Raw genomic sequence first — 14,307 nt, 5'->3', positions numbered from 1 at the left:
CGTTGGAGATGAACTGCGCCTCGCCTGAGGAGCAGGCGAGAGCGAGCGGTATCATCAGGGGGCGTTGACAAGATTCTGCGGTCAGTTTTCTGTAAACTACAAGTAGCCTACATATCGGAACTACAGGAAATAACTGTTGCTGTGACTTCCGTTTTTTGGCCACGCCCTCCTGATGTCTGATGATGATGCCCTCCTGATGACGATCAGGCGTCGTGCCTATTTATTTTGTTATTTTGTGTTGTGATTTTTTTTTCGTTTTTTTTAATTCCAACAAATATCTTTTTTGTTTTAATTTATTTTTGAGAAAATTGGAGGCTTCCTGTTTCGACATCCGTAGCTGGTCCGGATGTGCTCGTACTACTTCCGGGTCAGTACTCTCTCCGGCATGCTTTGGTTTCTGACTTGTTACCCATCCGCATACCATGTGTAACTAAAATTGGAAAATAAAATGAGTTCACAGAAAGGTAATGTATCTCGGTCGCGAAGCCAGAAGCATCAAAACAGTTTTGCCTTCAAAAACAACAAATATGGAGCGACTGTACAAGTGCAGGTGTGTGGAACTTGAAGTCATGTGTGTGTAGCGTTAGCTGGCCTGCAGAGATGCTGAGCTACGTACGTTAAAAATGTTGTTGACAGTGTGCTCTTGTGTCGAGGCTATAAGTAAATTGTGTCTGTCCTGAAACGATGTTGTAGTATCAATGCCTAGAATACGTGTATAAAAGTAAAATCAAGATATTTTTAATGTTGATCAAGTAATGGACAATGCATGGCCTTTAAATCCTGCTGTTCTATCAAAGCCGTGTTGTAACATTATTACTATAACATTTGCATCGTGTCTCTGCTTACGATATCACAATTGCAGAAGGCAAACTCAAAGACCCATGAGGGGCTCTGTCAACATTGTAAGGGGGTTCTTGAGTGGAAAGTGAAGTACAACAAATACAAGACTCTGACACAGCCTAAAAAATGGTGAGTACACTTACACTAACTATTAATTTCAAATTTGCATAACAGGTCATGACTGCATCATCTCAACTGATCCCATTTGTAAACGCACCAGTTGTTGCAGAAGTCTTTTGTGAGAAATTGACACAGCAAGACAAACCACTTAGATTATAACAGTTATTTATTTAATGCCTTGATGTATCGACTAAACACTTTATCATTACATTTTCACAACGGCTATGATCTATGATTTGCTTCTCTTCAAGCAAGCATTTGCATGATCTTATTATAAAAAGTATGGCACAGGTTGTTTTTTTTGTTTTAATCACACTGGAAATATAAATAAGATTGATTGGAGTGATATGACTGCAGGGCATTTGTTTTGCTGGACTCACTTGGGGTCTACAGGTCAGCTGACACTGAAAGCTCCAGATGTCCTCCTGTTGTTATATTTTACTAGCATGGGAACCTAAAGTCAAACACACAATCTTTGCAGGTGTGTCACACCGTTGTATATGTGCGGTAAAGTGTTGTGTTTGTATTTGTTATTCATGTTTTAAAGACAGCTGTAGTTGGTTCAAATGTAAAAATTGATGACATTTGTGCATGCATGTATTTTTTTTTTAGTGTCAAGTGTTCTCAAAGGACAGTGAAGGACGCGTATCACATCATATGTAAGCCCTGTTCTCTTCAGCTGGAGATCTGCTGCAAATGTGGGAAAAAAGAGGACATTGTTATTCCGTGAGTGGTCCTGTATGCATGCAAATGTATTTGTATGTGCAGCTTTATGCATACAGAGGATTGGTGACTTGGGAGTCCTTTTGTGTTCTGACCATGTCTTAATATATAGCTTCACTGCTTACTATAATATAAATGTATATCTTTTTTACTGTAGCCAATGTTATGTGTCATGTCCTCACACTGTATATGAAGACCTTAAGAAATGTGTTACATGTGGTCTTTATCTGGAGGTTTTAAGAAGTCAAGTATTCAGCCTTCTTCAGTAAATTCTACTAAAAGGCTCCCATCTAGTGGACAATGGGAAGTATCACAACCGACTCTTGGAAAATACTTGACAATTCATTGACAGCCTTCTAGCTTCAATCTTTGCATCTCTGTAGGAGCCAAATGGGAGCACATCGTTGCTATGTATGTACACTGGGTGGCGCTGTTCAGATACACTATATAACTAATTAGAACATGACTGGCGGGAGGTGTCCCGACCCCGAAAAGGGCATAGGTTTTTGACCGCAAAGCAACACTGCACTGGCGCAATCAGCATTACACCACAGATGGGCATTACTGGACAATATTATGTTCTGCAACCACCGAAGGACAATAACACGCATGTTATACCTAACCAACTGTCCGTAGATCCTTCTTGCAAGTAAGCTAACGTGACATGAGCGATGCAGACCAGAGGCGCATCATCCTAACCAACCCGGAGGAACAGGCAGTTAGAAATCAGCTGACACAGTAAATGTGTCAAAGTAAATGTCATTCAAATTGAAAACAGAATTATTCTATAAAATATAACATTTGGTCCTAGTCTAAATAGAGTAAAATCCAAGGTTTTGAACAGTAAAGCGTTAAACATGTTCAAGTATGTAACCTGAAATACAAGTGTGAACATGGCAATGAGAGTAATGTGCATTTAAGTTTTGAGTCTTGGCTGATTTTTTTAAAATTTTTATGAGCTTGAAAACAATGTCATTGTTTAGCAGTTTGCATTCTTTTGGTTGATACATGAGCTTCAGGTTTACAAAATTGTGTCAAGTTTTGTTTTCTGTTTAAAATGGAATGTTTAAAACAGACCCCCTTTCATAATACTGCAAATATATAAATATTGCAATACTTTATTCATGGGGCCAATCACAAATGTCTTACCTCATTCAGCTTTAGATTTCTAATATTCAAGATTGACATTTTAACATACATAACAATGTCACTGTCTCATTTGTTTTTCTCTCACTGTGTAGTGTAAACCCACAAGAATATCAGGAAGAAGAGGATGATGAACAGAAAAAGAAAGGAAGTGGAAGAAGAGGGAAGAAGGACTTGGATGATTTGGACAGTGATGATGATGACTTAAGTGACATAGGAGACGATGATAAGGGAGAGGATTTTGCAAGTGACTCAGATCCAAAAAAGACATAAAACGGGTATGATGCGCTCCCAGATGTGGACAGTCAACTTTAACGACTGAAGACAATAAACACAGGTTCTTGTTATACCATTTTAAAATTATTTTTTTTTACATTTATACAAAACAAGATTCTACTCAAAGGACAGTACGATGTTTAAGACACGACCAATCTTCAATTTAAGTACTGAAAATAAACAAATGTGGTTTGATGGAGCACCTGGAGTATGAGCAAATGTAACACTGGGGAGGTTGAGTAGCCAGAATAGCTGTATTGTATATTGTACATTTCCAAACAATACCACCTGGATATAAACATTTTATTTTACTGTAATAAACACCTGTACATGTATCTAAGCTACTAATTATTATGACAATAACTGGACTGTCATTGAAGTATCAGCAGCATTAAAAGCAGGTTTTTCAGGAACAAACTCTGAAATATTAAATCAGTCAAATATTATGTTTACACTCAGTCGTATGTTTATTCAGTGAGGTTTTTCATCATGCCCAAAAAGTGGTAGACTCAAACTACACTCTCACTTGTTACTTACATGTTAGTTCATGACTGTACAGCTGATAGACTTTTCCTGTAGGGTGCTAAGCAGTGCAGTCATGCATTTCTAGCAAAAGTTACTAAGCTCAAGTTCTACTTTGTTAATAATTTCAGCTCCTGTTTACAATTCCTTTCACTGAATAACATGTAGTTACATGTTCTCATCATCATGTGATGGTTTCTGAATTTAAAACAATGTGGAAGTATTTTAAACCTTACTTCCTCATTGGTATTGTAGACATCATCCAACTAAGAAGTTTAGGAAAGTCAAAGCTACTCTTTGGGTCTAAAAAAATAATATGTGTTAGTTTTAAGTGATAAAAGAGTTATTTCTGTTGTCGTTGTGAAGGTATATCTTCTTTGCTTTTAATTACCTTGTTGTACTGTAAATTGATCTATAACCACACTACAACTGTTATAAGTTATTGCCCATTGTTATACTTTAAGATGTTATTACCCACCATAAAACCATAACATTAGTAAAATGGTTTCACTGTTGGCACCAATATAATATTAGCTACATATTGTCTATAAGTGAGAATGTGCACTGAGAAAGAGAAACAAGTAACAACCCAACAGATTTGTGCTGCCTGACCGACACAACATTATAGCAGAGTTTTCATTATTTAAGTTATTGCTCAAGTTTAGTTTTTAAGGAAGTGCAATAAACTATGTAGCTTGTGACTGCTTAAAAATAGACCTGCTGATGTTTCATGAAAGACAGATTGTACATAATGTCCTCTATCTTGTTATCCTCTCAACAGTTTACTTCCTAAAACTGCAGTTTGATTGCGAGTAAGTAGTTTCCTCTATTTCTAATAACTTCATGTGAAACTCAAACCTCACAGGTACACTTCATGTTGACCCTCTGAGTTTAGATTGACCAACACTATATCACACATGATGTGTTATTGTCTTCCAAGTTGACATCCTTGAATGGCTAAAGCTCTTTGCTTTAAGTGTGTGTGTGTGTGTGTGTGTGTGTGTGTGCGCGCGCGCGTGCCTGTGTGTGTGTGCGCGCGCGCTGCAACATTACCATTTAAATTTAACTTGAAGTAAGAGCAACATCAACATTTTTAAACAAAGTATATCTGTATATTCCAAGTTTGTATGTTAGGCTTCCCGTTCACATGATTTTACATTTAGCTCTATAATAAACCAAAAAAAGCTGTAGTCCGTTATAATTTACACGTGTTTACTTGAACATACTGCTTATGTACATGGCTTGTTATTGGAAGTATATTTTATGAAGACATTGTTCTCTGCATCTGGCAAACAGACGTCTATTGGTGTTGTATGAGAGGGGCAGCACCTCATGATCTAGGTCAATTAGGCTGTTGGCTTGCAGTAAGCGCTGGAGGAGATTTTTAATGCACCTCGGTGTGTGATATCGGCTGAAAAAAACAAAAGCACGAAACCAGAAACATGGTCCATAGCTCATCCCTCAGGCTCTTGACTAGTGAATCGCCTTGTACGTGAGATGAGACCCCAACAACCTCGGACACTGCGTTCAAGTGAGCTGTCTTCTGCGCACCTCGGTCAGACACCCTGCACTTTGAACATTTAATGCTCGACTATTGGCCATGTTACTGAACAGGTGCTAGGATAGCCAAAAAAGTACTAAGATAGACCAACGTTTAGGCAATATATTTTTCCCAATGTTATATAGTTATTACAGATTAAATTGTATTATTTGATAATATTGTAATTTAAAAGCTCAAATATGACTAATTAGATTGTATATCATGTGCAACGTAATGTTGTATTTGACTTATATTAACATAATCAATTTCTTTTGCTTAAATATAAGTATATCTCCATTACGTCCGAGGCTCTCCAAGACCCCGTACCGTAACACCAGGAATCAACGAGCAATACAATTTAAGCGCCGACTGGTTTGATCGAACTTTCAGCAGATGATGGCTCACTTGACCGCAGTGAAAACGCATAGAAACACACCCTTTCTTCTCATTGGTTGTTGGGTGTGTTAAGTTAAGTCGTGCTTTCTGTTGCGCCGTGGAGATCTGTGAACTGCAAATATCGGTGCTGCCGACTGAGCTATTGAAAGGATGGCACACTCGAATAGACCCACCACCAGAATTGCGAGCGTCTACAGGGGGACGTTTATCCACTCGACCCAGCAAACAGCGCTGCAGATCCTAGAAGACGAGCTCCTGGGAGTGGATACAGACGGAAAGGTGTGTCAAACGCTTTAACAGCTGATTTAGCTGACCAAAGTGTGTTGAGGTTTATTTTGCTTTGAATGGGTTTGGACGTGTGCGCTCTGGGTTTGCTCTTACAAAAACACTTTACTGTTCGTTGGTTTAAAAACATGAAATAGGCTGATTTGATAGCTATCTGAAGCTGTATATAATAATAATATAATAATTGTCCGTTGTTTTGACGAACTGATTACAAAAAATAAGCAACTTAAAAAAAACCCGTCTTAGGTACTATCTTATAATACAACAGCAGGGATTAAAATTCATAAGACATCTGCATGCATTTGGTTGTTCTGTAAATATTGTTGAAACCATCTGCTGGTTGGAATCAAAGGGGTAAAAACTGATTCAGCACCAGCTGCATTGACACAAACGTGCGATTTACATAACATACATAATTTAATAAGGTTTTGGGAGAACAATTGTTTGTGTAATTGCTGCTGCGAAATCACAGTTCTTACCCCTATGATCCTAACCAGCATATGATTTCTACATGGAAATAAGCAACATTAAATATGATGTACTTTACTTGCTCTGCTGGCCCTTATAAGCATATGCTGCAGACAAAAACAAACAAACAAATATGTACTATGTTTTCAGCCCTCACAACTATTGTAATCTTCCTTTTTTTTCTGATTTTACATTTTGCCATCAGATTGCTTTCACTGGGAGAGGCACGGAGCTAGACAGACTGTGTCAGACCTTTGGTTTCAGTCCGACTGAAGTCATTCAGCTGGCACAACAGTGAGTGGAAATTATAAATAAATTACTGAATACATACAAATTGTACACGATAATACATCAGTTCTTGGATATACCTAGAAAACAACACTATATGTGTTGACCATTTCCGTGTCTTGTTGCACTGCAGTGAGTTCTTCATGCCAGGGCTGGTGGACACCCACATCCATGCATGCCAGTACAGCTATGCAGGAACAGCACTGGACATGCCCTTACTGCAGTGGCTCAATACCTACACCTTTCCCGTGGAGTCCCAATTCAAGGACTTGCAGTTTGCCCACAGGGTCTACTCTCAAGTTGTGGTGAGTTGTCTGGCGTTGTGAAAGAGGTGGCTCTTAAAATGGTTACAGTTGCTCAGCAGCATCAGTCACAGAGGAGTGTGCATAAAAAAGAGACAGCACATTTAAATGTTGTCTTAATCCTGTAAAAAGACCCCTATGACTTACAGAAAAGGACCCTGAGAAACGGAACAACTACGGCATGTTACTTTGCTACCATACATACAGATGCCTCTCTTTTGTTGGGGCAGATTGCAAGTAAGATGTCCTACACGCAAATACATGCACACACACACGCACACACACACACACACACACACACACACACACACACACACACACACACACACACACACACACACACACACACACACACACAGTTGCACTTTAAGTGTGGCCATAATACTGTAAACATCAGTTTCGAATAATTATGTCATAGCAGGTGACCTGCGGGTGGTCATGAGTTGCCATAATATGGCTCTGCCCTATTGATAAGAAATGGAGGCTCTTGATTATAAGGTGAAAAACTAATTAGGAAATGTAATTCTGTTAACATAGCCAGGTTATATTCACAGTGACAGAGTGTACAAAGAGAGAGCTGCTTAGTAAGCGTGTCTTGTCTGACATACACAAGCTATCTAGTCATTATTCATAAGCAGAGCAGCAACTCACAGTGATACCGGCTTTACTAGTTTGTTCAAATGTCGTGAAGAATACATCGACTTAAGCCCATTAATTCTAATTTCAAAATGTCATTATTGTCAAACAGACAGCCGATATGTTTTTCAAAACTATTTTAGGTCAGAATGGACCTGTTCTTCTTGATCACTCAACTGGGTTGGAAACAGTTATTTGGTTAACCTTTACACCTTGCCCTTATCATTATGGTGTTATGTTTTGCAATAGTCTACACACACACACACACACACACACACACACACACACACACACACACACACACACACACACACACACACACACACACACACACACACACACACACACACACACACTGAATTGAATTGACTGGCTGTAGCCACAGTCGTTCTGTGTTATCAAGGTCTTTGAACCCTCACCTTTGTCTTGTCCATTTTGGAGCAACCGTGTTGTTATTCAGCGTAAGCATATGTGTTTGATCATTTCCAACAGACATTAAAAATGTATACATAATATATGTCTCCTTTAGCTTGTTAAAGTTATTAGTTATGTAAAACAATATATGTCCAATGTACTATATTTTTCCGAAAGAAGGATCTTGTAAGGTCCAAAGTTCAAGGTGTATGTATATACAGAGTATATATTTCTGACATTCTTTTAGTCAAGGTCACTCATTCCTTCCTGAGATACAAAATGTACTGTATGTATGTGTACATACAGTACACATACATATACACATACACACATACATATATATACACACACACACACACACACACACACACACACACACACAGTAATTTTTTCTGCATGATTTGTCTGGAAATGTTAGGTCACAGTAGCACAAAGACCTGATGATTATGCACAGTATCTGTCACACTAAACATGTTGAAGCAAAACGCTTTTTCTATACTTAACTATACTTGCATGCCTTCCTCTCCCATCTGCACTTAATATAAATATCACCAATCAACAGTGTCGATAATAATTAAAAAGTATGAACATCAACAAAAGTATGAATGGTTCACATGCCTTCATTGGCCATAGCTGAGTGGTACACACCTGTGTGATCACAAAAATCATCAGTTTTCTGTCCTTTTAGAATATTTTAGTTGATCATTTATAGTAATGACTCACCACCAGATGCAGTTGTTTTGGATGTTATCAAATGGGCTTTTTCTGCTATGACAAGCCAACAATTATCTCGTGAAAAAGGTGTATCAGACATCTGATCAGGTTGAAGGTGGGTTAAACTATTCAAAGCTGGCGTATGCCCCGATAAGAATGAACGTGTGGTAGTTTGTTCCAGGTGAAACAAAGTTAACAGGAGAGTGAGAGGGATGCAATGAAGCACAGTCAATGCCCGCCCACACAGTAATGAGAGCAGCAGTCAGCCAAAATAGGTGATATCACCTGGGATTGTAACCATTTGAAAATTAAAATCAAACCAAAGTAGTTTTTGCCTTTACTGTGGCTCTAAGAAAAGGCTGTGAAGAATGTTTAAATGATAACTTTTCATGTGTGGGGTGTGTGTGTGCGGGTTAAATGAGTAGATGAACAAAATGTCACAAATAAGCAAAGTACACAGCTTCCTTTTGAAAAAAAAAACAAATACACTAATTTCACAGCTCTTGTTACATCATCCATGTTTTCTTGCAGATGACTTTGGACAGCGTGCCTTTGTGGGTAAAGTGTGTATGGACAGGAACAATTCTGTAAAACATTACAAAGAGACCACTCAGGAATCTCAAGAAGAAAGCTGTCGGTGGGTATTGACAGTTCAACAGGTTTTAGGAAGGCCTATAGAGTGTACACAATGTACATTAAAATGTTTGTTGATTACATGCAGTTTTTCCCATTTTAGCATTTAAAGCTCCTACAGTATATCGGAGTATGTAATAGCAACAGATATGCTGCAGATAGTTAAGATGTACACAGATGTATATTGCCATGATGTATGTCTATTTGTCATCGATATTGCCGTTAATGTATTACTACTACAGTTTTTTTTAATGTTTATACACTAATATGTGAATAACTATGTTCACAGCACTTGGTTTTTAAGTGATACAAAACATTTTTTAACAAAAAAATATAATCCACTCTGACAGGTTGATTATTGCACAAGGCACAGCACCATTTGTACTAAACGTGAGTTTGTTTTTAAAAAAGAGCCACGTGTCTTTTTACTTTTAATAAATGCAGATACACCTTTGAATTACATATTTTTATGGAAAGACTCACAGCCCAGCTCCTGGGTGGCAACACAGACGGGAGACACACAAGGTTGTAGACCAGGACCTAACATCTATTAATTGCACACGGCTGTTTAAGGCGCTAACACGACAGGGAGCAGACAAGCTTCAAATACACTTTGGTCAATGTGGCCAGCTGATCCTAGCCACACTGATTAGCCTGCACCTGCAAAACACAAACACACACACATGCACCCCAGGCCCTGCCTAAAGCTAGATGGCCATCACAAAAGATACAACCATATTATTTTAATGTTAATTCCACAGATTTAATTGTCCTTCATTTACATTTAAAGCTTAGGGAACATGTGGCTGTGCCAAATGAGTTACAGTCATTGTTTTGTTCCCTCAAGGTTCATTGCAGAGCTCTTGAACAAAAAGGTAAGATTCTATGACATAATAAACAGAACAACATTAGGAAAAGAAAATCAAGGTATGCCTGTATTTTGAAAAGATTTTTAAATGTCTGTCTCCTCTGGTGTTTTGTGAGTAGTACCCTCTGGTGAGACCAGTGGTGACTCCCCGCTTCGCTCCATCCTGCACAGGAGCCTTGCTCGAACAGCTAGGAGCAATCGCTAAGAACAACAACCTGCACATTCAGGTGAGCTCACTGTGGCAACCGCACCAGGCTATGTCCACAGACGCCCGTTTCCCTAGAGACCGTTTAATGTTGGACCTGTGGGGGTTTTGTGCAGTGAAATTAATACACACACCTGCAATTCTCAAAGGCTGACAGGGAAGAATGGGAAAAAAATATTTCAGAATAGCATAACACCACAGGCTCGATTTTAATGCTATGGGATAGAGCAAAGATAACAAAATTGTTTAACGTCTGACATGTGTGTTTATTTCCAGAGTCATATCAGTGAAAACGTAGAGGAAATTAACCTTGTAAAAGAGCTGTTTCCTGAATCAGAGTCGTACACAGACGTCTATCTCAAACATAACCTGCTCACTGACAAGGTGAGGACACTCACTGCTGGCACACTCACAGGTATACCTCTTGTAGAAAATACAAATGCTGATGATGACGATGATGATTCACAGACAGTAATGGCTCATGGCTGCTACCTCAGTGATGAAGAATTGGTTCAGTTCAGAGAGACAGGAGCCTCTTTGTCTCACTGTCCCAATTCCAACATTTCGTAAGTCACTGACCAAATGCTATGAAGTCTCATGAAGATTTGTATGATACGTATTTTACAATAAAACAGCTCTTAAGCAATATAATATAATATACCATTGTAAAGATAAGCAACAACTGAACCTTTGCCATCTCTCTCTTGCTCTATATATCTTTGCAGGTTGTGCAGTGGATTGTTGAATGTCCGCAATGTCCTTAAACACAAAGTGAAGTTAGGGCTGGGAACAGGTGAGAGCAGAGAAACTGTGTGTGCATGTTCACTTCCACAGGCGTTACACTCTCAAGAAGCAGTACATTGATGATTTGGCTTTGTTTCAGAAGATCCTTTCCCCAAGCATGCAAGGTAGTGAGATCAGGTGCCAAGAAGACATTGTTACATATTTGGTTTTACTGCTTTTCAGCGTTTTTCATTAGTGCAATTGTAGATTTGGCATTCAGGACAGCTGGCAGCGAGCAGATCACTTTGCTTTGATTTTGTTGGTTTAAAAGTCCAATTGAAACTAACACAAAAAAAAACCATCTGATGTTGTGGCTGTTTTTTATTTCAAGCCTCAAATCAGAATAAATCGGAAAATGTGAAGCTTATTTGATTACAAAATGCTGGTTGATGAAGGCAAGTCTGCATGCATGCTTGTATTAATTTGACTCATCCGGTCTGTGATTGTGGTGTCAGACGTGGCGGGGGGCTACTCGGCCTCTATGCTGGATGCAGTGAGGAGAACTCTGGACACCTCCAAAGTCTTGACAATCCAGGACCCAGAATACAAAACACTTTCCTTTGAGGAGGTGTTCAGACTGGCCACACTGGGAGGCAGCCAAGGTAAAACACTTAGAGGAAGAGTTGGCATTGTGTAGAAGTCATATTATCCACCGACAGTCTTGCTTGAGTCTCTTGCCTCGCCGAAGTCACTTTGCAGCATAAATGCCTGATTCAACACACATGTATCATCTATCTATGGGAATGAGATATTTTTGATGATGACTGATTGCAATTTTACAGTAGGGTAGAGAATACAAGAGTTTCTTTTATGATGCATTTTGTCCGTAGCTTTGTCCCTGGATGACCAGACTGGGAACTTTGAAGTAGGCAAAGACTTTGACGCCCTGAGGGTGAATGTAGCCGCTCCTGGCGGACCTATCGACCTGGTCCAGTGTGAGGAACCAAAGGTTGGTTGTCGGGGCTTAATTTATTCACACACATTTACACACAAATTTAATAATGCAGATCATTTGAGCCTAGTGTAACACTAATGTATTATCACTTTAATTTCAGATTATTTTGGAAAAGTTCTTAAATTTGGGTGAGTGACAATTTCAGTTCAATTTGACCAAACATTTCAGACTCTAAAGTGCCACTAACCATTTACTTTATGTGTGTCTCCGTTACTTTCTGTTTGACAGGTGATGATCGTAACATCGCAGAGGTGTTTGTGGCCGGGAGGAAGGTGGTGCCATTCACAGAGCCAACAACAGAATAAACGCTTTGCACTCGTCTGACAACCTGAACCCCCCCCTGGAAAATCAGCTTGAAGAGGGAGTTAACAAACAATATACATGTTAATCTGATAAATATACAAGATATGCACCTGAAGAAGGCTAAGTGGGAAATGCCCTGCTGTTGCACAAACTGCACTAAGGCACAATTGTCCTTTATTACTTAGACAAATATGTAGGAGATTAATTATCACGTTAACATTTCAGTCTTAGATACAGAGGACAAAAGAGCAAACATGATTTAAATGAGTTTCAGTCATGTTCCTCAGACTGTTTTTTTTTTTTTAAGTCTTCAAGGATTATTACTAGGCTTTAAAACAGGAAATAAGGGATTTATTAACGTTGCACTTGTTTGTCATTTTTGCATATACTAAAACATATTACTGCACCAGCCTTTTTACCTTATTAAGATCACTTTTCATGTTCATGTCCACAATGTTTAGAGTTTTTGTTATATTTACTTCAAATTCTTACTAACTAATATACAAGTACTGGTGATTTATAGTGTGACAACAACATATGTTATATTGCATGTTGATATCATATTATGCTGCTTCAAGAAATTGAAACTAGACAATTGTCTGTCAAGTTAAAGGGATGGTTTATCCCCAAATCCAAAATTGTGGATGTATGTCGATTATCTTGAGTTACCTGTTTTTGCACCACAAGCCGAGTACCGAGTATGAATGAAAAGTACTTAATCTCCAAGGAGAATTTTTTTTTGTCATATTAGCAGCATCCCACACTTACAGATATCCAATGAAATAAACTAAACTAAACACACACATAAAGTAGTCACATTATAATGGGGATAAGGCAGACATCTCGACGACAGACATTTTTAAAACTAGTCAACCCAGTGGGTTAGAAATACTACTGTATTTAGGAGGACAAATTGGTATTTTTAAATTTTGGAGTGAGCAGTCCCTGTAAGTAGGACTGGTGATGTAGAGCAGCTCAGTGTAGCTGCAGTGCCTCATAGCTCCTTCAGCTTTTACACTGTACACTCCACTCCGGTGTTTAAAATAACAAAAGCACCCAAGTGTTTAGTAGCATTCTCTTAGTTTCAGCATCACTTAATAAACTTTAAACAAAAATGTAACAGTGATTTTACCTCAAAAGCCACATCCAGATTTAACTCATTGTGTGAAGTGAATATAGAAATGCCTTGGTGCCTTGTTATCAGAAGCTGATTTATTTTTGATACAGTTTTATGATATAATTTGATTAAATCAATTCAAAGTTTTACTTCTTACTGAGATTATTTACTAATGTGTTTACATTACCATTGCCAACTATCTGAATGTTGGGGAATTAAGGGAAATCCGTGGACATATTGATGAATATATGTTTGTCTTGAGAATGTACATGTCTAAAACTTGTATCACAGCATATTACTCTCGACCAAAATGTGTATGTCAAAGAAACTCTTTAATATCTTGCACACATTTCCAAATGAACCTTCCAGCTCACTAACAGACCAGTCTATAACCTTTTTAATAAATGATCTTCGCCATCTGGGCCAGACAGCTGAGAGGGCTGGACAGCAGAAGAGACACATGAGAATGGCTATTGTCATGATCTTCTGTTATCTCTGACAATGGGGAATTAACCTTCACAATACAGGAAGCCATACTTTTTCAATCTTTCCCCTGTTAACCAGGTCTGCTATTTTTTGTGCATGCAACATAAAACCAAAGGGATTGACCATTTTTACTTTTAGGGAATGACAGACAAAAATGATCAGATTTGTTTACCATCTTCTATCTGACAACATAATCTCAAAAATGGCATGTGAAAGGTGAAACATTTTTTTACAACTGAATTTCGGCTTTGAACGTATCTCTTTTTCATTCGAAAATGGGGTATTTA

General features: G+C 38.4%; 2 protein-coding genes across 4 annotated transcripts; both read left to right on the top strand.

The window, feature by feature from the left end:
* The first annotated feature begins 377 nt into the window (after positions 1-377).
* cunh9orf85 (chromosome unknown C9orf85 homolog) lies at positions 378-3,551 on the top strand. Of its 3 annotated transcripts, none has more exons than XM_068605431.1 (4): positions 378-550; positions 863-969; positions 1,573-1,686; positions 2,925-3,551. In XM_068605431.1, the coding sequence occupies exons 1-4, from the start codon at positions 449-451 to the stop codon at positions 3,100-3,102; spliced, it is 501 nt and encodes a 166-aa protein (XP_068461532.1). In that variant the 5' UTR covers positions 378-448; the 3' UTR covers positions 3,103-3,551. The 3 variants fall into 3 exon arrangements, with proteins under 3 accessions (XP_068461532.1, XP_068461534.1, XP_068461533.1); XM_068605433.1 differs by having other exon boundaries at positions 1,573-1,619; positions 2,925-3,051; XM_068605432.1 differs by having other exon boundaries at positions 547-612.
* A 2,141-nt stretch (positions 3,552-5,692) lies between these two features.
* gda (guanine deaminase) lies at positions 5,693-12,932 on the top strand. Its single transcript, XM_068605269.1, has 14 exons — positions 5,693-5,842; positions 6,522-6,610; positions 6,738-6,909; positions 7,056-7,143; positions 9,202-9,307; positions 10,151-10,178; positions 10,291-10,398; positions 10,653-10,760; positions 10,845-10,942; positions 11,102-11,169; positions 11,615-11,761; positions 11,990-12,108; positions 12,215-12,242; positions 12,343-12,932. The coding sequence occupies exons 1-14, from the start codon at positions 5,714-5,716 to the stop codon at positions 12,417-12,419; spliced, it is 1,365 nt and encodes a 454-aa protein (XP_068461370.1). The 5' UTR covers positions 5,693-5,713; the 3' UTR covers positions 12,420-12,932.
* Positions 12,933-14,307: the final 1,375 nt, after the last annotated feature.

The sequence above is a fragment of the Clinocottus analis genome, unplaced genomic scaffold (assembly GCF_023055335.1).
Source record: "Clinocottus analis isolate CAN_PGR_092001 unplaced genomic scaffold, fCliAna1.0.p SCAF_7, whole genome shotgun sequence".
NCBI lineage: Eukaryota > Metazoa > Chordata > Actinopteri > Perciformes > Cottidae > Clinocottus > Clinocottus analis.
This window is presented reverse-complemented; position numbering and strand designations above follow the sequence as displayed.

Coding starts and splice junctions, on each gene's coding strand:
- cunh9orf85 (XM_068605431.1), top strand. CDS start 449: ATGAGTTCACAGAAAGGTAATGTATCTCGGTCGCGAAGCCAGAAGCAT. Junction 551..862: donor GAGCGACTGTACAAGTGCAG/GTGTGTGGAACT, acceptor TCACAATTGCAG/AAGGCAAACTCAAAGACCCA. Junction 1,687..2,924: donor AAAGAGGACATTGTTATTCC/GTGAGTGGTCCT, acceptor CTCACTGTGTAG/TGTAAACCCACAAGAATATC.
- gda (XM_068605269.1), top strand. CDS start 5,714: ATGGCACACTCGAATAGACCCACCACCAGAATTGCGAGCGTCTACAGG. Junction 10,761..10,844: donor ATAACCTGCTCACTGACAAG/GTGAGGACACTC, acceptor GATGATTCACAG/ACAGTAATGGCTCATGGCTG. Junction 11,762..11,989: donor CACACTGGGAGGCAGCCAAG/GTAAAACACTTA, acceptor TTTTGTCCGTAG/CTTTGTCCCTGGATGACCAG.